General features: G+C 41.7%; 1 protein-coding gene across 1 annotated transcript in view; it reads right to left on the bottom strand.

The window, feature by feature from the left end:
• The window catches only part of LOC117406227 (cholecystokinin receptor-like), a 75,369-nt gene that overhangs the window by 26,495 nt on the left and 23,464 nt on the right, over positions 1-25,410 (bottom strand). The window contains exons 3-5 of the mRNA XM_059030584.1: positions 23,465-23,559; positions 22,200-22,451; positions 5,057-5,318 (exon numbers count right to left, since the gene is read on the bottom strand). Coding sequence (XP_058886567.1) covers positions 5,057-5,318; positions 22,200-22,451; positions 23,465-23,559 — 609 coding nt within the window. The remainder of the gene's footprint in view (positions 1-5,056; positions 5,319-22,199; positions 22,452-23,464; positions 23,560-25,410) is intronic.

The raw sequence follows: 25,410 nt of genomic DNA, 5'->3' as shown, positions 1-25,410 counted from the left end.
TGAAAGGCAAGGCAATGGGGAATAGAATTACAACTGGATTTGTCAAATTATGTGGTGTACATTGTGTTTTTTGTTCTAAGAATTTATATACTTTGGTTTACTGACTGACAATGTAAGCTTTTCATTTATGTTTAACTTGTAGAAAGGACTATAACACCTCAGTTCGTTTCTATGTGTTAACAGATTTTTGTGTTTGCAATAACTGTTTTGCTTTGAAATTGTAATTTTGTTGACCAACAATTAAGTTTTGCAACTTCATTACGTTTGAGTAATATTACCTTTCTTATTTTCTACCTGGTTTATTACTCTTAAAGGGATACAGAACATTGGGTATTTCTTTGAGATCCTAGCTCCATCCAGCTGCCTAAGCAGATTCAGCATTTTCCCAGGTCATTGCTACTGAAATATCCACGAAACACAACTTTATTTTAAAATGATACAATAAAAGTAACTAAAATTAACACATAATTTTGCAAGTAAAAATCTATTGGTTGATAGTAATTTAAGGTGCACAAAATTGTTAAAACTGTATCTAGTTTTGTATAGTTTTACCTCTGTAGCTGTGGCTTAAAGATGTTTTGAGACCTCTAATCAACTGAGAGTGTGTGACAGAAATATAATGAGTTCTGGTTGTAAAGCTCCCTCTCGACCGGTGAGGGCGCTAAGTAGCGAAAGGGAAAGGCTTTGGACGGGTTGGCCTGACAGTTCATTTCCTGGGTCGGGAAGTCGATCAGCCTGGAAGAAGGCGAGACTCCGTTGCAGGAATGTATTGACCCGGAAGGTAAACGAGGTAGCAGCTGCAGGCAATAGAGTCAGCTGCAATCATTTACCAAGGGGTCATGTATGATCGCATAAAGGGGCCGGAGAATTGTAAATCTTTTCCTTCGCTTTTGGTTTTGAAATAGACCGGGAAGGACCCGTGCACTGTGTATTGAGAGTATCGTGAGTGTTTGTTTTGTTTGTCTTGTCTATAATTGTTACTTGTGTGTTTATAGACGGCTAACATGTTCCGGAGCTGTCGCTAAGGGCCAGCACTGAACCCGGAACAGCACTGCACTATTTGTCACTCTTTAAACTGTATCACCCACCACGAGCACTACAGCACGCACCCAGGACTGGTGACCGTGGTTGTATATTGTGGGAGAGATACTGTGTTTATTGTTTAGGGCTGCAATCCCTGTTACTGTTCTCTGTGTTTTACGCATCGCTGTGTATAACCAGAGTTTATTATTTGGTCACCAGGCCTGGATTATAATGAAAATAAAACGACTATTTTTCCATACCGGATTACAAATCTCTTTCTGTTTATTCCTGCACTGCATCACCTCTGCACCTGTGCATAATCAGCAACCACTTTGCCACATGGTGTTGTGTATTTACTGCAGGAGAGAATAGATCATGAGTACGACCTTGTAAAAATCGAGGATTTGTTTTTTTTTTAATTCACGGCAGTGTCACAGGTAAATGATTGTATTTTAGCGGAATGTGCACGGAACTATTTTATAAATTGTGTATACAGATTTTTTTTTTAAATAGCAAAGATGAGTACAATAGAGCCCCAGAGTTACGAACTCCAAACTTACAAACTGACCGAACCCCCGCTTTCAACAGGAAGTATGCAGTCACTCAATCATGTGTGCAATGCAACCAGATAGGCGCCCCTACATAAGTGGCGTGCTGGTCATGGAGAAGGCAAAATTACTGTACCAGCAAATGTATTCAGAAAGGTGAGGCAGATTTCAAAGTACAGGCAATTTTACTGGGGACATTTTAGTTTTAAACAAAGCACAGATTTTTTTTCAAGCCAAAGGAGGCTGGATGACTGAGCAAGCTGCATGAATGCATTTTGTTTAAAAACAAGCACAACGTTATCCCAGGTTTTCCTCGATGTTTAAATCTGTGTTTTTGCTACAGTTAGGATTTCAATGGTAACTTCAATTGAGCCTTTTTCCATTTATAGTATGATCATAACAATATGAGTATTGCATTACTGTTCTGTATCCTTGTAGTATTCTTCAGATTGAGGGTGTAGATAGCAGGTGTACACATTTATTAAAACCACTGAAAACTAATTTTGAGAGTTACGGACATTTCATACTTACAAACAACCTCCATTCCCAAGGGGTTCGTAACTATGAGGTTGTACTGTACTTAGAAAGTTTACTTTGAACATCATTTGCCGATTGGACTGATCCCCACTTAAAGTATAAATGTCCAATTGCCAAAATTAAAAAATAATAAAAATGGCTTGTTGATTGTGGCAAAGTGGTTGGCAGTGCATAGGTGTAGGGGTGATGCATTGCTCAAGACAGTGACAGACAACAAAGTACTGGTGAAATGGGGGTTTATTTTTGTAATACAAAGTCTGATGACAAAACAGTAAGCAATAATGATATCAGACAATACACCATGGGTTGTGTATTGCTCTGTTTAATTAATCCATGGGTTGGCCCCAAAATAATAGTCCCGATATTTAAATACCCACACGTAACACGTAACACAATCACAAGTCCACAGTGAGTGTTATAGTGCTCATGGTGCAAATACAGTTAATCGTGACACAAGTGCAATGTTGTCCGGGTTTGGTGCTGGCCTTTAGCGACAAATAACAACAAACAAACAGTTTTTAGACACGACAAAACAAACAAAACACTCACGATTACAATACAGGTCTCCTTCCGGTTTAGTTTAATCATAACAAAGGAACAGATCACCTGGCTACGTCCCCTTATATACCATCAGTCACGCCCCCTTGGTTAACGATTGTAACCGCTCCTCCAATCCGCAGCTGCCACATCGTTTCTCTTCCGGTTCGATGATTTAATGTACAGTAGCTCCGCCCCCTGTCTAGATGTCCGACTTCCACCTAACCCTGGGAATTAATTGTCTGGCCATCCAGTCCAGGGCACTCTGTTCCCTTTACACAGCGCCCTCACAGGTCGGGAGGGAGATTTATCACCAAGAATCATTCTGTCTCTGTCACATTGATTCAAAACTAACATTAAACTGTTTTATTTTAAAGCGTGGACATTTTACAGCAAAACTCTGCAGTAATCTTCAGTTATTTCTGTTCATATTTTTTAAGTAAAGTTCAGCATCGTTAGTTGGTTCACTCTTTCCTCTGTCATAGATTGCCTTTGCGCAGTAAAAAACTGTCCATATGCCAAAATCCACAGAATTAGGGACAACATACAAATATCGCTTGGCCAGTTTTGCAATGTTAGGAAAGCGTGGTTCTGCAGACCTCAAAGAAGTCATCAGAGGAAGGTCACGACTGCATTCCTTTGCATGAAACCGGTAGCCTTCTAATTAGGTATTGCAGCTCCTGTTGAAACCAAGTATGGAATCCAAGGGAGAGCATCCAAGTTTAACGTAAGTGCTTGCAGGGTTTCATACACCCTTACCGCTTTAAGGAAGTAGTGTGCTGGCTGGCTGAAACAGGGTTTTCTTTCACTGCGATCAGGGTCTTAGGAGCTTGTAAGCTTATCTACAATTTCAGTAAATGTTTTAATACATTGGCTTTGAATCCCTGCATCACCACTTGGTGCTTGGTATGTGTCAGAAACTATATTGTAGGCTTAATGAACACAAATCTCACGGCTTTCAAACTAATTGATTAAATCAAATTAACGTTTTTTGCCATACCTTGTTATTAAGTTGAGTTGCATCTGTAACATTTCCGAATTGTCCAGCAGACGTTTCAGCTTTAACACTTCTGTGTTTAGTGTCATTTCCATTTCATCCTCCACAAAGCTTAAGTAAAACGTAAGGTACTTTGAATGGTAATCAGCAGCATACTAGCTTCCCCATCTCGTCTTAAGTGGTTCAGGGGGCAATTTTACAGGAAGATTTGAACATGCAGCTTGGACTGCGTTTTGTAGATGCCCTTTAAAATGCAGTTTTCTGCTTGGACCATTTTTGAAAACCTTTTTGACTGTTGCTATTAGCATATCAACTTCTGGAAAACCGGTCCTCTAGATATCACTGACAAGGGCTAATATGTGAGCATTGCACGTAAGATGAACCGAGTAGTCCCTTATGCACTTGATTGTAAGCTTTTGACATGTAGGATGCATTGTCAGAGATAAATGCATTGACATCATCAAAATCAGCATCAAAGTTATTCAAGCACTTTACAATAGCTTGTCAAGTGCTGTTGTAATTAACAGCCTTTAGGTAAAGTGTAACTGCGAGCACAGCTTTCAGTTCTATGTCAGATGCATGTTCACCATTTAGGCCTTGCAAGACAAATACAATGTGTAACCCATACTGATCTTAGGCATCAGTCGACTCGTCAGTGACCACTGACAAGCAACCAGACTGGTTTACCAATTCCATAATCTCCTGCTTGTGATACTTGGCAACTTTAAGTATTCACGTCGCAGCTGGGCTGATGAAGGAATCGCTCCACCATTTGATACATTCAGTCTAAAGAATTTATGTAACTTTCGTTTGTTCAATTTTTCAAGAAGGATATTTGTGTTTCATGCTTCACTGTTTTGAGTGGATGTTTGAAACACAGAAGTCACCGTTTTTTGTTTCTTTACAAGAAAAGCAGTTGCAGTACTGCTCTGGATTTCTCTTTATGTGAATACTTTATGTGTAATGATCTACAGTAATGTTGCAGGATGTACAGAAGAGCTTACCTCCATCGTTGTGTAAAACTCTTACTGAATACTTCTTTATGCGAGCTGCTGCAGACATATTTTTTGCCTTTTTAGAGACATCAATTTTCTTGTTTAGTGTGCAGTATTTTAATTTCCCACCTAGATTGCATACATGACATAATCCCTGCACAGCACTATGTTCATGCCGAATAGTACATACATGCAGGCACATAACAGCAGAGCTGTACAGTTTAGTTCATGTGATTTTTTTTGTATGAAATACAAATTATGAAAATGTATTTTTATTTCTTAAGAATATTGAAGAAATCACGATTTACACAGGGCCTTAATCACAAGGAATATGAAAGCAATATTATGACTGAGATAGCAATAAAAAAAATGTTTACAGTCCCTAACTTTGAGGAGCAGTGTAATACTGCTGGTCTTACCAGGCCTGCTGCACCTGGTCCTTGGGCCACATGAGACGGCAGTTGTGTCCAGTGGAGTTGTTGGCCTTGGGGAATGCCATCAGGGTGCTGAAGACAGGGTATGGGATCATGATGATCAGAGACAGGATCCAGGTGGAGGCAATGACACGGTAGGCATGAGAACGGGTCTGCCATGCCCGAGACTTGAGTGGGTTACAGATAGCACTGTAACGCTCAATGGCTATAGCCACCAGGCTGAAGGTAGACACACTTACTGAGATTCCTGAAAAGACCAAAACAATAGATAACAGTAAACATATAATAACATACAGGGGTACTGTAGATATCAAGACAAAATATAGAGATAGAACAGGCAGATGCCATCTGAGGAACTACATGTAATTATAATCAATGTTCTCATATTAAGCACATCTACAATTAAACTGCACTTACTGTAATATAACTGTAGTTACAATGTAAATGGTAAAATCCAGGTAACTCTAAAGATGTACCGTAGTATACAAATATTCTTCTTCTTATTATTATTATTATTATTATTATTAATTAATGAAGGTTATTGTTGAGGTTAGGGAGGCAGAGCACCTTTGGAACAATGCCCCACTCTGGAGGTGATGTCCCATCTCCCCAAACTTGAAGGCTCCATCGGACTGGGGGGATCCGTAAGCCATTCTGCCTTCCATAATTATTCAGATATTATTAAGTACTTGTTGAAACTGTGAGCTTTGTAGGTATGTCAGACCACAGAAAATAAAAGCTGGACCCCCCTTTTTAATGTTGTATTTTAGTTCTCATGAATTTAATGCTAATGAATTAAACCGCAAACTCTTTAACACCTCTCCCTCCCCCGCACCCCCTCCTGCTCCAACCCCTACACCCACTGTATCCCCTATTAACTCACCCTCCTTCTCCACCTTCTTGCCCCTCTCAGACTCTGACCTCTCCTCCCTGCTCCAGGGTCACAAACCCACCACATGTGCCCTGGACCCCCTCCCCACTCACCTCTTTCAAGCTGCTGCTCCTGCTCTACTTCCCTTCATCTCCTCCCTTCTCAACACCTCTCTACTTTCTGGTCTCTTTCCCTCTGCCTTCAAAAAAGCCTCTATCACTCCCCTCCTCAAAAAACCTACCATCGACCCACCTTCCTCCAGAGCTACCGTCCTGTCTCCCTCCTACCCTTCCTCTCCAAAACCCTCCAGCGGACTGTACACCGCCAGCTCTCTGCTTTCCTGTCCAACCACTCTCTGCTCGACCCTCTCCAATCTGGCTTCCCGTCTGCTCACTCCACTGAAACCGCCCTCCTGTCTGTCACCAACTCACTTAAGTCTGCCCGAGCTGCCTCTCTCTCCTCTGTCCTAATTCTCCTCGACCTCTCTGCTGCCTTTGACACTGTTGATCACTCTATTCTACTATCCTCTCTCGCTGACCTGGGGATCTCTGGCCTGGTTCTCCTCCTACCTCTCCAACCGCACTTACCAGGTAACCTGGCGTGGAGCAACCTCCACACCTCACCCTCTCTTAACAGGAGTCCCCCAAGGGTCAGTCTTGGGTCCTCTCCTGTTCTCTCTCTACACCCGCTCCCTGGGCCCCCTCATCGCATCCTATGGTTTCTCATACCATTTCTATGCTGATGATGCTCAGATTGTCCTCTCCTTCCCCACCTCTGTCTGCTATCTCCTCCTGGATGCACTCGCATCACCTCAAACTCAACCTCTCTAAATCTGACCTCCTTTTCTTTCCCTCCCCCTCCCCCTCCTCTGATCTCTCTATCTCTGTTCCTCTGGAATCTACCACACTCTCTCCCTCTTCCTCCGCTAAGAACCTCGGAGTCACCCTGGACCCCTGCCTCTCCTATTCCCAGCACATCTCCACTCTGGCACGCACTTGCCGATTCTTCCTGAGCAACATCCGAAGAATGTGACCCTTCCTCACCAACTACGCCACCCAGCTCCTGGTCCAGGCCTTGGTACTCTCCCGCCTAGACTACTGCAACTCCCTCCTGGCTGGCCTCCCTGCGTCCGCTACCCGTCTGCTCCAGCTCATCCAGAACTCCGCTGCCCGCCTGGTGTTCTCTCTGCCTCGCTTCTCCCACGCAACTCCACTACTCCGCTCACTCCACTGGCTACCGATCACCGCTCGCATCCAGTTCAAGACTCTTGTACTAGCCTACAGATGCCTTGACCAGACTGCACCCAGCTACCTCCAGACCCTCATCTCTCCCTACACCCCCACTTGACCTCTCCGCTCCGCCTGCACTAGAAGACTGGCTCTACCTCCTCTACGCTCCCCTGCCTCCAGAGCCCGCTCCTTCTCCACCCTCGCTCTGCAGTGGTGGAATGACCTACCTACAGATGTCAGGACCGCCCAGTCCCTGACCACATTCCGGCACCTCCTTAAGACCTCTTCAGACAGCACCTGTAGAACTCCTCTGTTTTTCCCCTGGGACACTATCACCCTTCCTTAAATGCGCTTTATTTGCTCTTATCTGCCCCCTATTTTACTGCATTTAATCCTGTACTTCAGAGTACTGTAATCTGCCAAGTGTTTAATCTGTAGTATTTTGTATTTAATCATATCTTGATGTAACTATCACTGTCACTGTATTATTGAATTGTATTTTGTCACACTTGTACTTGCTTGAACCAAAATCATTGTATTTATCTTGCTCTTATTGTATTACTTGTACTGTAACACTTGAAATGTATTTGCTTACGATTGTAAGTCGCCCTGGATAAGGGCGTCTGCTAAGAAATAAATAATAATAATAATAATAATAATAATAATAATAATAATAATAATGAAAGATCATAGGTTTAAGGTAAGGGGACATTCAGGCAACATAATGGAATTGATCCTATAGGATGCACTTACAATGAAGTAACAAAACAACCCTGTGACAGGGCAGCAAAATGTCAGGCAGACAAGGTGAGAACTACATAAACAAATATCTGCAACTATGCCCTTTTCGACAATTTAATTTCTAAACAAAATAATTTTAACAAAAGACCTTTGAAAGTAGCCATACAGCTATCCTGTTTCGACAAGCCCCTCGCTGAACTAACATTCCTCCTCTGGGTAGGTTCTTTTATACATGTGGCCAGGTTAAATTGGTAATCAATTAATCAAATTAACCTGACCACATTTCTCAACTGGTTTTTCTAACCCCATCTCTGCTAAACATAACAATGACTCTGCCTGGCACAATAATGTTTGTTTCATTCAAATGTTATTTTTTTTACTTTTTAAACTTTAATTGGAGATTTGACATAATTCTAGGGGCAAGGCTTAGCCCGCTACACTAAACCTATTGGCTACCCAATACTATATAAACCAAGCCCACCTTTCACAAAATTTTGTATAAGTCTTTCTACCGCGTTAGGTTGAAAGTAGCTACTGAACTGGTAATGTTTACAACCAATCAAGACCGCTGTCTGCATCAACTTAAAAGTGCCAATCCCCGCTGAATAAAACAGAGATTCTCTCTTTCAACTGAAGTGCAAAACTATTGGAGTAACTCCTATATACCCAAGCTACCATCTTGCCTCCAGGTCAAAGGTCAAACACCATACGCCTATCAATCAAGATGCTCCCCAGGTTTAACCGGACGTTCCCGCAGCTGTAGAGCTCCCCCTAGCAGATCCTAGGCACTCTGCACTTCTGAAGGACATTTCAAAACTCATGCTTCCTCTTCACTAGTCTGCTGCTGCTGTGGACAATTGCCTCTTGTCTGGAAATCAGGATCACAGACCTGGAACAACATAGGTCTGATCATCACTCCCATTCTTCTCATTCTCCCAGACGGGAAACCAGCAACCAATGTGAAGGCTCATCTATTGACACCTCTGACTTCACTCTGGCTTCTGCTAAAAGTAATTCCTCTTCCAGTTTTACTGTAACAAGAATACACTCCCTTTCACCCAATCTGAAGAAACAATTTAATTTATTTCAAAGATGTTAATTTAATTTCCTCCATTGATGCAATCAATCATTACACAGTAGATTGTGGAGAAGTATCTGCCACATTTAAAAAAAAATGAAATACCAGAGCACCTTCTCTGCCAAAGCTGCTGAAGTACTTTCTCAAGACAACATTATCATCAACTGGGCTCAAATCGATTACGACTTGTTCAACTGAGTTTTCTCAGATCTTCGAGCCAACTCCTGTGCTGTCTGTAGCTCACTTAGCCATTCTGCCATCTTATGCCCCTTGGTACCACCCCTCTCAATCGAATCCAAATATATTGAAATCACCGAGACCAGTAGTCCCAAATTATTTTCCACAATGGGTCACTTCAGCCAAGGGCCGGGCTTGAGCTTGTTGGGGAATTTTTCTGAAAATAACCAGTTAAATGTTATCACTGAAAAATAGGCAAAACACTACAAATACTGAATCAATAAGTTACTCAGACACAGCTACCTCTATCAGGAAATATATTGTGATACACATTTTAATTGTGATATGTTTTCAAAAATAAACGCTTGAGTGGAATATCACACAACCCAGCATGCCAGTTGCAGTTTTAGTGGAGTTTCAATTTGTAGCTTTACATAAGTCGGGTTGGTATGACATTGTGGCAATACACAGGCACTCGTGAAGGTGGTCATCTGTGAGACGATTTTGTTGCAAATTTTTTTATGAGATTCAATGTAGAGAAGCCAGATTGTCAAAGATATGTTGAGCCAAACATGGTTAAAAAAGTGTGAACATGTGAGTTGCAGTGCGTAGGTGAAAGGGTGATGCAGGTGCTCCAGACAAACGACAAACACAAAATTCACGGTTCAAGTTCTTTTATTTTCCTTTTGGTCTCCTTGACCGTTTAAATAATAATGCTGGCTCTACCCATTAACCACAACAAAGGAGCCGATTATGGCGTCACTTCCAGCTAAAGTATCCTCAGCCCCGCTCCCTCCGATAGCTAGTTCAATCACGTCTCCTCCAATTCATGACTGAAACTTCGCTCACCGTACTATGACGAGGACTCCTGGTACCATGACACCACCCCCTTCCAGAATGGCCAGCTTCTGACTTCCCCTGGAATGAACTGCCCAACCATTCAGTACAAGGCACACAGTTCCTGTTGTACAGCACCCTCACATGTCAAGAGGGAGATTGCTGATTCGGATTAATTCCCTCTTTGTCACACAAAGGAATAACATTAACCCAGAATTCACAGGGACTTACATCACTGAGCCTGGCTTTCAGTACCTCTGCATTGTGAAGCTCAACCATTTCTAGTTGGAAAGATCCCTCATCCAGTGTAGAAAGCAGCTGCTTTGCTTCTGCCGTCCAAGGTCCATTGGCATAAATGGAAAATGGATGACAGAGGAATAAAAACAGCTCACTGGAGAGTATGAAGTCTTCAAATGGACCCTCCTTCCAGACAGCAAGTCTGCTTGAAACACAGTCAGTTTGTCTCGAAAGGCGACTACAGCCTCATAAAGTTCACCAACAGTATGATCACGGCCTTGAAGTTTAAGGCTAAACTGGTTTGGCTATGCAGTGATGTCACACAAGACACTTTTGTCATTGCTGTCCGGTCAATTACAAACTCTAGAAAGGCTTGTGCCTTTTAGCTACTATGTTTAGTTAAAAAAACATGAATCTCATTCTGAAGAGTGCATACCCTCTCCAGTACTTTACCTTTGCTTAACCAACGCACATCATGGTGTAGCAACAAGTAGTTAACCAACACGTCCTCCAAAATGGCTCTGAAGTGCTGAAGAAACAACCGTTGGGTTTTGTGCAGCCAGCCGGCTGGTTAAACCCTTTTGAGAACCGAGCATAGATGGATCTCCGTCAGTCACAATCGAGTTTATTTTACACAAATCCAGATTGTTAATATAAAAGTTAGTTCTCCAAAAAGTATTTCACTGGTAGTTTAGCCATGCAAAGGTTTCAAACATAACAGCTCCTTTCAAATAGAAAAGCGGACAAAAGTTGACAACTGGGCAACGTTGTTTGTCGCAGGATACATCAATTGCAAAATAAAAGCCTTTTTCAGAAATTAAAGAAGAAAAATAATCCTCCCCATACACTTCCACGCGCCTTACTGAGCTATTGCCAGACAACAGAATCTGTTTAATGAGATTTGTAGTTGATTTTCTAATTTTCTCAGCATTACTGAAAAATTCATTCAACATTTCTATTACACAGGCCTTAACAAGCTCCACTTCAGTGAACGTTTTTTAGTTTTCTGAAAGATGCCATGCTACCCAAAGGGATGCTGCTGTTGCATTTTCCTGTTGGGATGCTGTTCGGCTGATCATAAGGGTAGAATGTCAGTGAGTATAAATTAACCCTTTGAGTAGTACGAACGTACTGGTACGTTCACTGCTCTCTGGTCCCCAGGGAGTATGAACATATTGGTACGTTCTGCAACTTTAAACTTGAATTACCGAGCCTACAAAACTCCTGATAACAAGATATTGTAACACTAGGTTTCTATAACACCTTTTATTGGTCTCTTGTGCCCTCTGCTAGATATTGACTGAATTACATGTAATTCAGTCAATATTCTAGATTTTGACTGAATTAGATGAATTACAAACCATCACAAAAATGACAGCAATGTCTGTAAACTGGTGAAAATTGCTCAGTGAGAAAGAAGTATTTGAAATAATACTGAATTCAGATTCCAATTTATATTCAAATACATACAATTCTTCCAGTGATTCGGATGTCAGCGAGTGTGTAAGTGAAGATGTAATTGGAGAATATTTACCATCAACATCAAGCGACAGCAAAGAGGTGGTGCCAAGCTCTGTGTGTTGCTCCATGCTTCAAGGAGTATCATATGCTGAAGCATTAGACACTCTCACTCCCTCCACCCCCACAACCTGTTTACCCAGATCTGATTTATTCGTGTCTCTCTCTCTCTTTCTCGCTCGCTCTCTCCCTCTAGTTCAGCTTTTTTTTGCTTTTTTTGTTAGGACGTGTTCCACCCCGTTGCTTATTGTTTATTGTCTACCTGTTATTTTTTAGTTAAAACCTTTCTCTATGACAAAATAAAACATTATATTTATTTGTTTTATTTATTTATGGTAAAAGTTATTTGTCTGTATTTCGTCAGTTTTCATTACATACATACAAACATATAGCTTTCAGCTTGTTTGTACGCTGTACTCGTAATAATCAAGCGCATGCAGTAGACAGAAAAAAAGACGGCAGTGCATTTTAGAGCTCACTACTCAAAGGGTTACGCTTTACATTTTTTCTTTGAGGATTGTAGATTTAAAAGGAAAGCTGTCATTAATGACTGTGTTTCGTCTCATTGTGCCTCCGGATGTTTGCAACTTTACAGACTGTAAACATTTGAGTGCACATTCACATTGGCTTTGCATTCCTTGAAGTCTGGCAAAATACACGTATTCTTCTGTCCACTCGGAATTAAATTGCCAATTTTCACTATCGACTTTGTGTCATTTGGAAGCCTTTTTTTAGTTTTTCTAGATGTAAGCTTTGTTTTACTTAACTGTGATAGCTGTTCCTCTCCTTGTAAGTTTTCACACATTCCTCAACTGCAGACACACACCCTCTTATCTACACTCACTGTATCTGACAGCTGTGCAAATGCCTCCTCTCACTCTCACGTTCTTCTGGGTTCTCTCGTGATGTCAAATACACTGCATTCTATTTTTCTAAATACAGTATGATTTGAACAGTGCAATTTCTAATAATAGTGGGGGCCATGAATCAGGCTTGTGAGTGCATCATTGAACCTGTTTAAAAAATAAATCAATAAAGGATTCATGACTGGCCCCTTCAACAACCCCACTCAACCCTTTTCCTGTCTATCACATCAGCACCATAAGAGTGGCAACAAGAAAATACACTGGGAAAAAACATCTAATTATTGATCTATCAGCACCCCACAAACAAAATGTCCCAAGCATCAACTGTTGCTATGGAGGTTCACTTACCACAATAACTAGATCATCTCACAAAATTTCAAATCAGAAAAGTCTGCACTGAACGAGAACTGCTGTCTTTCTTGGCCCCTTAATACGCCATCAGAATAATTTCCCTGGGCCAGACATTCATATTTCGATTGCTGGATCTTGCTAACTCAGTGGACTACATCACCACATTAACCTATCCAGCTCTAGTTGTACAGGCTTGAAAGTGTCAGTATCCTTTTTGCAAAATTTGAACAAAATTTCCTTTTCTATGATGAAATCTCCTCATTAGTCGAGCGCCATCTATACACAGATGCATCAACTAGGCTTCAGAGGCATGTTCAACACTTCCTGGTTTGCAGCAACCTGGCCTTCTCTAATCAGGGATCTCCCTCTCCAACAATAGGTGTTGCAGGAGCAGACCCTCGGGAGGCGATGGCAGGAGCAGACCCCCGGGAGGTAGCTCTAGCTCCTCTGGTGGTAGAGGCTGGAGCAACAGGTGGTCTCCCTCTGGTGGTGGAGGCAGGAGCAGCAGGTAATTTTCCTCCGGTGGTGGACGTGGGAGTTGTAGGTAGTCTTCCTCTGGTGATGGAAGCAGGAGTTTTAGGTAGTCTCCCTCTAGTGGTGGAGACAGCGGCAATATTGACCGGCAACTATTCCTCCTCCCCTTCCTCCTAGAGGAGTTGACCGGGAAGTACCCACACTCCCCGCAGACAGGACACCAACTCCAGACATTGAGAAGGCGAAGGTAGGTGTCCCAGTGTCCCTCCAGCAGTGGTTCATCCTCCATTTCTAGGAGGGTGTAGTTGGTCGGGAATTTCCCCCACTCCCCGCAGGCAGGGCACCCACTCGAGATCTCGAGTGCCCAGAAGTAGGCTTCCTAGCAGCTCTCCTGCTGTATAGTTTGCAGGGGTGTGGGGTATTCCGGATGTGGCAACTGTGGCACTGGACACTTGGGCTCCCCCCTTGTGGGCGCTGGACGCTCAGGCTCCCCCCTCATGGGCGCTGGATGCTCAGGCTCCTCCCTCGTGGGCGCTGGATGCTCAGGCTCCCCCCTCATGGGCGCTGGACGCTCAGGCTCCCCCCTCGTGGGCGCTGGATGCTCGGGCTCCCCCCTCGTGGGCGCTGGACGCTCGGGCTCCCCCCTCATGGGCGCTGGACGCTCGGGCTCCCCCCTTGTGGGCGCTGGATGCTCTGGCTCCCCCCTCGTGGGCGCTGGACGCTCGGGCTCCCCCTCATGGCGCTGGACACTCGGGCTCCCCATCATGGATGCTGGATACTCGGACTCCCCCCTCGTGGATGCTGGATACTCAGACTCCCCTCTTGTGGGCGCTGGACGCTCAGGCTCCCCCCTTTTGGGCCAGCTGCATGAACGTCTGCTTTTCCTCTTCTCTCCCTTCCGCTCCACTGCATGGTGCCTCACTCAGCCCTGTTCAGGCAGCCAAGTCCACCTCCTGCCATGGGTTTGGGGTAGTCAGGTGATATGTGCCTGACCTCACCATAGGCAAAGCACCACCCATCCCATTCCATTTTCTTTCTCTCCATCTTCTTCTCTCCAAACTACACACAATGGGGCTCCTGAGTGGCGCATCCAGTAAAGGCGCTCCACGTGGAGTGCCGGATGTGCCCTATAATCTGGACATCGCAAGTTTGAGTCCAGGCTATTCCTTTGCCGACCGAGGTCGGGAGCTTCCAAGGGGGATGGAGGATTAGATCGGCCAGGTTGTCCCCGGCTCACCGCGCACCAGCGACCCCTGTAGTCTGGCCGGGCGCCTGTGAGCTTGCCTGTAAGCTGCCCAAGAGCTGTGTTGTCCTCCGACACTGTAGCTCTTGGGTGGCTGCATGGTGAGTCCGCAGTGTGAAAGAAAGCGGTCAGCTGATGGCACACGCTTCGGAGGACAGCGTGTGTTCGTCTTCGCCCTCCCGAGTCAGCGCAGGGGTGGTAGCCTAAAAATAATTGGCCATTCCAAATTGGGGAGAAAATAATTGGCAATGACTAAAATTTTTAAAAAAAAAAGAAAAGAAAAAAATACACAAAATACACACAAAAATAATTTCTCACATAAAATTAACCCGCAGTACTTTTCCTGGCCTGCGTATGTGGAGGCGCTGTATCCCACTCTTAACAACACTTGTGGCAGATAGGCTTGTGGGTGACGGGAGACCAGGAAGAATCAGACGCTGATGGGCATTTATTAATAAATAAAAGGTTTAAAACACAAAACAGACAATACAAAACACAGTGAACAATCAAGTATCGCACTGGTCCAAATCTAGCAATTGTTTATATTTCTTTTCACTCATGTCTCTCTCTCGTTCTTACGCCCTGAACACCCAACCCAGACTGAGAGGTTCCTGCCTCTTTAATGCAGCTGTGCCTGAGCTCAATTGCTTGTTAATCATTCAATCGGGCTCGTGCACATTCTACACGTGAAGCAGTGAAGGCAATTAACCCTTTCCTGCCGACCTAAAACACCACTGCACAATAACATTTAAATCATAATAACACAATACAAATACAAAATAAACAAAATACACACAGGGGCGGGGTGTACCCTGTCACAAATACATATGCTAAATTATAACAAATTGTGTCTAATCTTACTTTAAAAGCACCGAGGGATGGTGCCTCCCTTACAAATCGTGGCAGATCATTCCACAACTTAGGGGCTCTAAAGCTGAATGCTCTGCCACCTGCCTTCTTTCTCTGTGTCAGTGGAATGCTGCTATGTTCAGGGCTCCAGGCAAACATTGCCTTAGGAGCCAATGGCTCCTTGGCCAAAGCAATTGGTCACGAAATCCAATTTTTGGGTGCCACTTTAGGAGCAACTTTGTAGCTACCATATTCAACTGCAACTACAACAACTTCTTATGACACTAAAGAGATACTAAAACAGTAACTTTGTTGGTACTCACTTGTTTATTCCCTTATTCTGCTGAATGGTTAATCTATGCAACTGATGACTACAATGAAAACAGCATGTTTATATTTTATATATTATGCAAGCACATTGTCATATATAGATATTTCCAAACCATTATTTTTCATCAGCAGTGAATGGAAGGTTTTCTACTGCAAGCAAGTAAGCTGAATTCAAATAACTTTTTTTTTTTTCCCCCAGAAGTTACTTCAGTCGCACATTACTGGTAACACTTCCTAATTACAGTCCCAAGTATTTCGATGTTTTCTGCTTTCGCTATTCTTCAAATGGTCAGGTTAATAAATAAATAAACCCTTTTCCCTGCAATAGCTGACCGTGCTTGAGTACAAAACTCACGATACATTAACTGTTTTTCATTATGGTAATGTATTTAATTGCAGTGCCTGCTTTTTTGGTTGAAGAGATGTCAATTAAATAACCTCTAAACTCCTGTATATATTTTGGATAGATGTGGCTGCTACAGATGTGTTGACTTAAACTTTATTTAGGTACCCAACGTCTTGACTGGCAAAAACATTGATTTATTGGAGTCCATAATGAAAACTGTTTTCAGCTTGGTACGGTAACATTTTCACCTCTTTTTATTTTTTTTATTTTTTTTACCTTTTTGCTGCATTTCAGCTCTTCATTATAATAATTTTCTTCATTTAAAGTTTTTGGGGCATTTTGTTAATATCACCGTGTAACAATTTTTATTTATTTTTTTTGTTCCTGGGTAGTAAGTGTTATTTCCTAATTGCTTATGCCTCAAAAGTATAGAAAATGGCTATTATTCCCCACAAACTTTGCTTTTGTGACCAGGACAGTGATATTTTGAAATTTACCTATTTTCCAGAACATTCCAGATAGATTCAGTGCTGAGTAAACTTGGAGTAACTTCTAGAACTTTCTAGAACTTTCCAGTAATATAAATAGTAATATAAATACAGGGGCCTTAAGCCCACCAGTTCAGTTTAGTTCCAGCTGCCTAAGTGGATACATATCTGCATTTTTCTGAGATGGCATCAAGAGGCTGCTGGACGCCTTGAAGTATGATGAGTACGGCTGGGAGGTCATAGGAGACTTCAAAATGGTGGCATTCCTGATGGGTCTCCAAGGCGGTTTTACCAAGTTTCCCTGCTATCTTTGCCTTTGGGACAGCAGGGACACCAAGGCGCACTACCACAGGCGGGACTGGCCACAGCGGACCCAGTTCTCTGTGGGGAGGAACAACGTCAAGTGGGAGCCACTGGTGGACCCCCGGAAGGTGCTGATGCCACCACTGCACATCAAATTGGGCCTTATGAAACAATTTGTCAGAGCTCTAGATAAGGAGTCGGCAGCCTTCAAGTACCTTCAAGACTTCTTCCCTAAGCTGTATGAGGCAAAGGTCAAAGCCGGTGTCTTCGTCGGACCACAGATAAAGAAGATCCTGGAGTGCAATGAATTCCCCAAGAAGCTCACTTGTAAGGAGAAAGTGGCTTGGAACAGCTTTGTCGCAGTGGTTCGGGGCTTCCTGGGCAATCACAAGGCTGAAAACTATGTGGAGCTGGTTGAGACTCTGGTGAAGAACTACGGCACAATGGGCTGTAGGATGTCCCTCAAAGTCCATATCCTTGATGCTCATCTTGATAAATTCACGGAGAACATGGGAGCGTACTCGGAGGAGCAAGGCGAGCGCTTCCACCAGGATATACTGGACTTTGAACGCCGCTACCAAGGACAGTATAACGAGAACATGATGGGAGACTACATTTGGGGGCTGATTCGTGAAAGTGATTTACAGTATAATCGTAAATCTCAAAAAACTACTCACTTCTAAATCTTTTGTAGTCATTTTTGTATTACTTTAGTATAAATACAGTACTGTGCAAAAGCTTGGACAGCACATCTGGAAACCCCTGTCTGCCTTGAAATTTCTGCCTGGGAGAGACCTTGCTGATGCAGTAAAACTACCTTGTGTCTTGTTGCTGTGCTCAGTCTTGCCATGGTGTATGACTTTTGACAGTAAACTGTCTTCAGCAACCTCACCTTGTTAGCTGAGTTTGGCTGTTCCTCACCCAGTTTTATTCCTCCTACACAGCTGTTTCTGTTTCAGTTAATGATTGTGTTTCAACCTACATATTGAATTGATGATCATTAGCACCTGTTTGGTATAATTGTTTAATCATACACCTGACTATATGCCTACAAAATCCCTGACTTTGTGCAAGTGTACCTAGAAGAATTGATGCTGTTTTGAAGGCAAAGGGTGGTCACACCAAATATTGATTTGATGTAGATTTTTCTTCTGTTCACTCACTTTGCATTTTGTTAATTGATAAATATAAACTATTAACATGTCTATTTTTGAAAGCATTCTTACTTGACAGCATTTTTTCACACCTGCCTAAAACTTTTGCACAGTACTGTACATGTTAATTTGGATTCATATGTTGTTTTTTTCTGACTTTATGTGAACGAATAGGCACAAATTCGCCTGTTTTCTCATTGGAAATAGGTACATTTCAAAATATCACTGTCCTGGTCACAAAAGCAAAGTTTGTGGGGAATAATAGCCATTTTCTATACTTTTGAGGCATAAGCAATTAGGAAATAACACTTACTACCCAGGAACAAAAATTGTGTTACATAGTGTATTAGTTCTCAACGAAACTGTCACTAGGACATAGTGGTAAACCCATATAAAACAAGTTAACCCTACTACACCCTATCCTAAGCCAGGGAACCATCACCACTACAAAATTATTAGCATAGAGAAATTTGACCCCCACAAAAGAAAAGGGACGAAAGCAAGCTTGATATGGCACTGTAATATTTACTGCACCTAATTACCCACACACTTAACAACAATAAACTAATTAACCTTTTCCCCCACAGGGAAGTATAAATATTTTTTTAATATACAGAAAACATTATTTCCCAGCAATATTAAAGTTTGCTGAACACATGGGTAAACAATCTGCACATTCCTTATTTTATGGACCCTGACCACTAAATATGCTATACATTTCTTCCTCTGCAATCACTGTAATTTCACAGCGAAATAAGTAACAACTTTTACTTCATTGACACAAATATATACATAAGTTATCAAATAACAAAATGCCAGTCATTCACTATTGCATTTCCAGAAACAGTACATGGTCAGTTGCAATGCATTGCATATAAAGAAAACGACAATAATACCCAAACACAATTTAACAACCATCCTCTTTCTCTATTCTCTTTTCACCTATTAATAAGTTAAACATCTGCATTACTTTAACCACAGATAGAATATAGAAACTTGTATTAATAAAGTGCATTTATCACAGTTGTGTCTTCACACACACAAGAGCAAGAAAGTAGATAAAACAATTAACAGAGTGAAAACCAAAAGATTAAACACCCAGTTTACATGTAATATAAACATAGCAGCAATTTGCATTAAACATATAAACATCATACATTTTTATTAAGATAATAACTCAGTAGAAATTAAGACTTTATAAAACACAGCAGTCTTGGGCAATCCAGTAATTTAATAATGAATCCCTGCACGTGCTCTCCAACGGGTTGGTAATTCATTCAATGATTGCTTCTTTTAGCTTGAAATGTTAGTGTGTTCCGGCACTTTGGGTGGGATTCGAGCACTCTTCAGTTATTAACGACGCTTCAGGACAATTGAATGCTAGTTGTACAAGCTTTACAGGATGTACATTGGTTTTTAATAAATTGTTTTGTCACGTTACGGTTAGTTACGGTCAATAAGTTAATACGTTGTGTTAAGTTTTGTATAAGATATGTCGTCTCACGCAGTTTGGGTTCTGGTTGCACAAACCGCGTGAAATGATGTATACAATAAAAGACACCCTTCACACGACATATTCGCGGTATGACACAGGCCCGGTTTTTGGGACGGAACCGCATAACAGTCTAGCGTTTTGATTGGTCCATGTCTGTCACATGAATATGTCGTCACACGAGTGAAAAACCTTGCAGGCATTTTTAATATTGTGATCAGAGAGAGAGAGAGAGAGAGAGAGAGAGAGAGAGAGAGAGAGAGAGAGAGAGAGAGAGAGATCTGCTTTCCGCAGATCTCTCTGGTATTACGCTGTACTGATATAACAAACTATGGGTAATTACTTTATATGAATTATCATGTTATGCATAAATGTAAGAATTGTCTTTCTGTGGTGGTGTACTTTTTTCTTTCAAGTAGCATATATCTATAATCGTTTTTGCGATATATTTTAATATAAAATGTATACACTACTGCAGTTTTGTTAGAGGATACATTAGTTTATCTCTAATGTAATCACAGTTTTACATAGACTGCCCCTGTTTTCATTTACATCGCAAATTCTGGGCTGATTTGTTTTTTAGATAACGTCCCAAATTCTGGGCCGCTTTGGTTTTTAGATAACGTCCCAAATTCTGGGCTGCTTTGGTTTTTAGATAACGTCCCAAATTCTGGGCCGCCTTGGTTTTTAGATAACGTCCCAAATTCTGGGCCGCTTTGCATTTTTGAATTCAGCCCAGTTTTGGGGACTCAGCTGACAGCCGAGTTTCTAAGTCATCCATGCACAGTTTACCATAAACTGGATTGTGAATTCATTTGAGAGTAACCCTTAGTACATGAATCAAAGTTAATGTATTTTTTACTCTCCCCAGAAATCTTTTTTTTTTTTTTTTTTATGAAAAAACAGAAATAAAATGTAAATGTTAGAAAAAACGTATTTCTTATTACGTGAAGAAACTACATTGCACTGAAATAGATACATGAAAATTAATTAAAGCAGTTGTTTTCCTTTATTAAAGGCTAATATTACAGAATGCCAATTCTTACATTCGTGCATAACATGATAATTCATATAAAGTAATTACCCATAGTTTGTTATATCAGTACAGCGTAATACCACATTATATTTTAATGCAAAGGTTGTGGAAAGCAGATCACTCTCTCGCTCTGATCACAATGTTAAAAATGCCTGCAAGCTTTACCGCTCGTGTGACGACATATTCATGTAACAGACATGGACCAATCAAAACGCGAGACTGTTATGCGGTTCCATCCCTAAAACCGGGCCTGTGTCATACCTCACATATTAAGTTATTGTAAATCACACACAAAAGGATTAGACACACAAATATCTTTACAGTGAAAATAACTTTTATTTTCGTTAAATATAACATTCAACCACCCTTCTCCCCATTTAATAATGGTTTGGTCCAGGATCAACCGTAACTGACGTACAGTAGCCGATCTGTGCTGTGTTTTCAGACTAGTTAATCGTGACAAAACTATTTATTAAAAACAAATGTACATCCTGTAAAGCTTGCACCACTAGCACCGTAAGTGACCTGAAGCGTCGTTAGTAACTGCCTTTTTTTTGTGGAATCTGAAAAAACCTTGGCTGTACAGCTTAAAGCTTGGAAACGTACAGCTTAATGCTTTTTACAGGACAATTTTCGAAATCTGGCTGCGAGTACATTTGTATCAGTGATATTGGGACTGTCTTTAGACCACCTTGGTGGTTTTTTGTCTGTAATGCTGATGTTTGAGTGACATATTCACGGCCAGTGACATCGGTACGTAATATGTCACAATTACTTATCCAAATTAAAACAAAGGTCGAAGTTAATAACAGGATTTTCCGTTTTGCTCTGTTTTTTTTATTTAGAGCGTTTTATTTTTAAAATACTGATCATTCTATGTACGGGATGACATTTATACACAAGATAAGAGGTATAGGAATGTGAAATGCTGCTCTGCTGATTTCTCATATGTGATTTATAATAGTAGATAGTTATGTTCATACGTATTCCAGTTTAGAGATCTGTTGCCATGGTAACATAGAATATATATTTTTCATTTACAGTATGTTTGAGAGCCTAGCAGGAGTTTGGTGGTGGAGAATTTTAAAGGGTTCCATCCTTTCATGTGCAACCTTTTTGACTGCTATTCCCAGAGATATTTCTAATCTCTCAGCTTGATTGATTTTTTGGATATTATGAGAAGCACAGTGTACAAGAAGTCAGACAGTAGCAAGAGTTAAACAGAGAGTCTGTAGTTTGCTATCAGACAATAACTCAGAAAATAATATACAATTTTTACACTTTTTAATTAGTTGTACTTAAGTTACTTTTTCAAATATCCTGTCAGGAACACTTATTTTAGATTATATTATTATGTCAGTGTTGTTGTCTTTTAATCCCTTTAAACACAGCTAAATATAAACAGAAAAACAGATCTTTTAGAAGACTAGAGCATTTTCAAATCCATACACATAGCCCTGTTTACATGGCGTATAAAAAAGCAGGTCCCAGCTGCCAGCAGCACTTACCCATAAAGTAGGCCACAGTTTTGCACATGGCTTCCCCAAAGATGAAGTCCCCGATCAGGTTGGGGATGAGGGTGAATGGCATGCAAAAAAGAGCCACCATCAGGTCACTTAGGGCCAGCGAGAGCAGGAAGGAATTGGTGACAGTTCGCAATCGTTTGTTCAAGATCAGAACGATGATAATCAATGTGTTTCCAAAGACACTGAGCAGGAAAATCAGTGAGTATAGCAGAATTCTCACAGAGTAATCCAAATCTGCAAGAAAGACAGTAATGAAAGAGGGCAGTGTTAGTGTTTATTCATTTATGAGTATGATATATCTATGGTAACCGTGTGTACTGATACTGGTGACATGCAAACTAGAAAATATTTGGTAATATACCATAACCCTGGTTCCTTGAAATAGAAATGTTATCCATTACCAATTTGGATATACCTCTGTGTAGCCCAATCTACCTGAGTCAAAGCTGCCATGTCCCATTCAGGTATGAAATGTTATTCCATTACTGATTGGGATAGTATACCCAAGCTGTCCCAAGTGCAGGACTTGCACTAGCAGATGTGCTAAAAGGGGTCCACAGAACCTAAAAAAGTGTGGGGATAACCTGCACCTCAGTGTGTATGCTGTAAAAGGTAGGCTGAATAGCTACCCTTAGCAATCTATGACATCTAGTGTATATACACTAGAGATAAAAGTGTAGGATAAACCCACAGTATGGTATATGTCTATCAAAGAGTAGACTGAGTCGCTGCCCTTAGCACTCTGGTCCCAAAACCATGGTTTTGGGGATCTAAGACATTGTCTATTGAACCTTGTGAAAGTATGGAGCATCGCCCACACTGCAGCATTGCATATATCAGAGACAGATGCACCCTGGTTGCAAGGCCTCTTGTGGAATGACCAGAGGCCTTCTCTGGTGGGGGCAGGTTGGCTAGATCATAAGCAATCCGGACAATCCACTTCGACAGCCACTGTATGGACAGGGCTTGTCCATGTAACTTAGACCCTTAGCAGATAAAAAGCTGCTCTGTTTGCCGCCAACCCTAAGTCCAGTCAACATCGTACACTAATACTCTAACTGAGCAGAGTGAGTGGAGCTTCCTCTCCCTGTCAGATTGAAAATGTGGTGACTGGCTGTCCAGGAGCTGGACCAGTGCAGAGAACCAGGGGGGCAGTGAGTGGATTCCTGGGTCATAAAGAGGTTTACTTTTGCGTGCCCGAATCACAACCTCTGGGTGAATTCACCATTCTGAACTGTGGGGCCTACCTCTTGAAAGGAAGTCTGTTGCCCAGTTCGTCACCCCTGGCAGATGAACTGCCTTTAGGGACAGGAGGTTTTCGTGGGCCCAGAGCTTGGGTCCCCTGTTTAAGAAGAAGGCGAGCCAGCTCCTAAGAGGACTCCCATGCCTAGTGAGAACACTGCAGTATCCCATCCACAGTGGGCCTGAATGTGTGCCCTGGTGTAACTGGGGAATCAAGCAAATATGCTTTGTCCCCATCGGGACTGGCCTGAGAGCCAGAGCTGCCTATGGGCAGCCACCAGCGCTGCAATGTTCCTGCCCAAAGCTTGCCCACTGTATTTTGACAGCTGAAGAAGATGGTCATTAACTAGGCTCAGCGCGCCTGTGGTCCGCTGACAACGACTGCAGCAGCGTAGACTGGTTAGCTAGTAGTATGCTGCTGTAAGTACATGTCAAGCACAGTAGCCCAGGTACATGTCAAACACAGTAGCCGCATAGCCATGATATGGCATTGCTTGTTAGGGTAAGAAACATCCTTAGAAAACAACGGCAGGTTGGGCATCTGGACTAGCGTGGCACTAGAAGCCTCAACAGGCAGGATGTGGACAAGGACCAGCTTCTCTGCATCGTGCACCCCATAAAGGTTGTCAATCGCTCGGGAGACAGTAGGAGCGGTTGCTGGTCTGCCCCAGTAGGACTGCACCGCCTACAAAAAGTCTGCCAGTACCCAGGGAGGCCGGTGCAGCAGTGGGGCCTTGCAGGGCCTCTGACTAGAATGTCTGCTGGTGAGACATGACTGTACAGAGCTCATTTGGCTAGGAACCTGGTTTCTGCCAATAGAGGACTTGGAGTGTCAGTGTTTGGTAGTGCTTAACAGTTTTCACTTTTAAAATTTAAATGACTCTGCATGTGTGAAAGATACACAGTTGTCCGTTCTTGACGTTTCCTAAATACATGTATTAAATACCCTGATGGCATTTGAAAGGCAGGATCGCAGAAATAAACAAAGTGAAAATCCCCTCTACCTAGAACCACCAAAGCCATCACTTTGACAGCCTTTTACAATACATTTTTTTATTTTGAATATAACCTGCAATATTCTATTTTATTTTTATATACAAGCCTGTTGTTATCTCTACTGGACCTAGCAGCCGTCAATTCCTTTGTTTTGTACAAAGAATGCACCAGGGAAAATATCAGTAGGAGAGATTTCATCTTGAAGCTAGCCACAGTGCTTTGGCAAAAACATTTAGATCAGAAAACTGCAAAGCAGCAGGCTGCAGCAGCTCAACCTGGATTCTGTGCTGTACCGAGTGACACACACGCAAGAGAAAACATGTTGCTTTCATTTTAAATTGTTTATTTTATTATAGTTTTTTATTTTTTGAAAAGGTGCTTTATATGTGGTAAGTTAGAAAATAAACCCTTTTATTATGTTTAATTGTTCATTTAAATACAGTGTTTCGGCTGTGCAGATGTTTGATATGATGTGCTTGAATAAAACTTTTGAGTTGTATCCGATAGTTTGTCTCTCGTTTTAATATTGATGTTGTTTAAAATGTAACCGTCATAATGACTGCCGGCGGCGGTTTTAGGTACGAGTATAACCGCCGCGGTTATACTCATGCATTCTCTAGTGTAGTGCCAACACTCCAATTTTATACAAATATTTATTCACCTGAATAAAGTATGTAACTTAATTGAGACTGTGATTCTGTTTCATTGATAATGTAAAAAAAGGCAGCTCCTTATTTTTAATTCAAATAAGGAGCTGTCTTTTTTTTAACATTATCAATGAAACAGAATCATAGTCTCATTGAAGTTGCAGGAGAAAAAACAAGAGATCTTGTTTCACAATCAATGCTTTTCCAAGAGTTTAATTAAGAGTCGGCTCTTAATTAAAAAAACCGAAAACAAAGAGCCCTATCTATGCCAAACTCGTTTGAGTCGTTACATCAGCTTCTTTAATCAA

This window comes from Acipenser ruthenus, chromosome 9, assembly GCF_902713425.1.
Source record: "Acipenser ruthenus chromosome 9, fAciRut3.2 maternal haplotype, whole genome shotgun sequence".
NCBI classification, from domain to species: domain Eukaryota; kingdom Metazoa; phylum Chordata; class Actinopteri; order Acipenseriformes; family Acipenseridae; genus Acipenser; species Acipenser ruthenus.
Note: the sequence above shows the minus strand (reverse complement) of the source record. Positions and strands in the feature narration are given on the sequence as shown.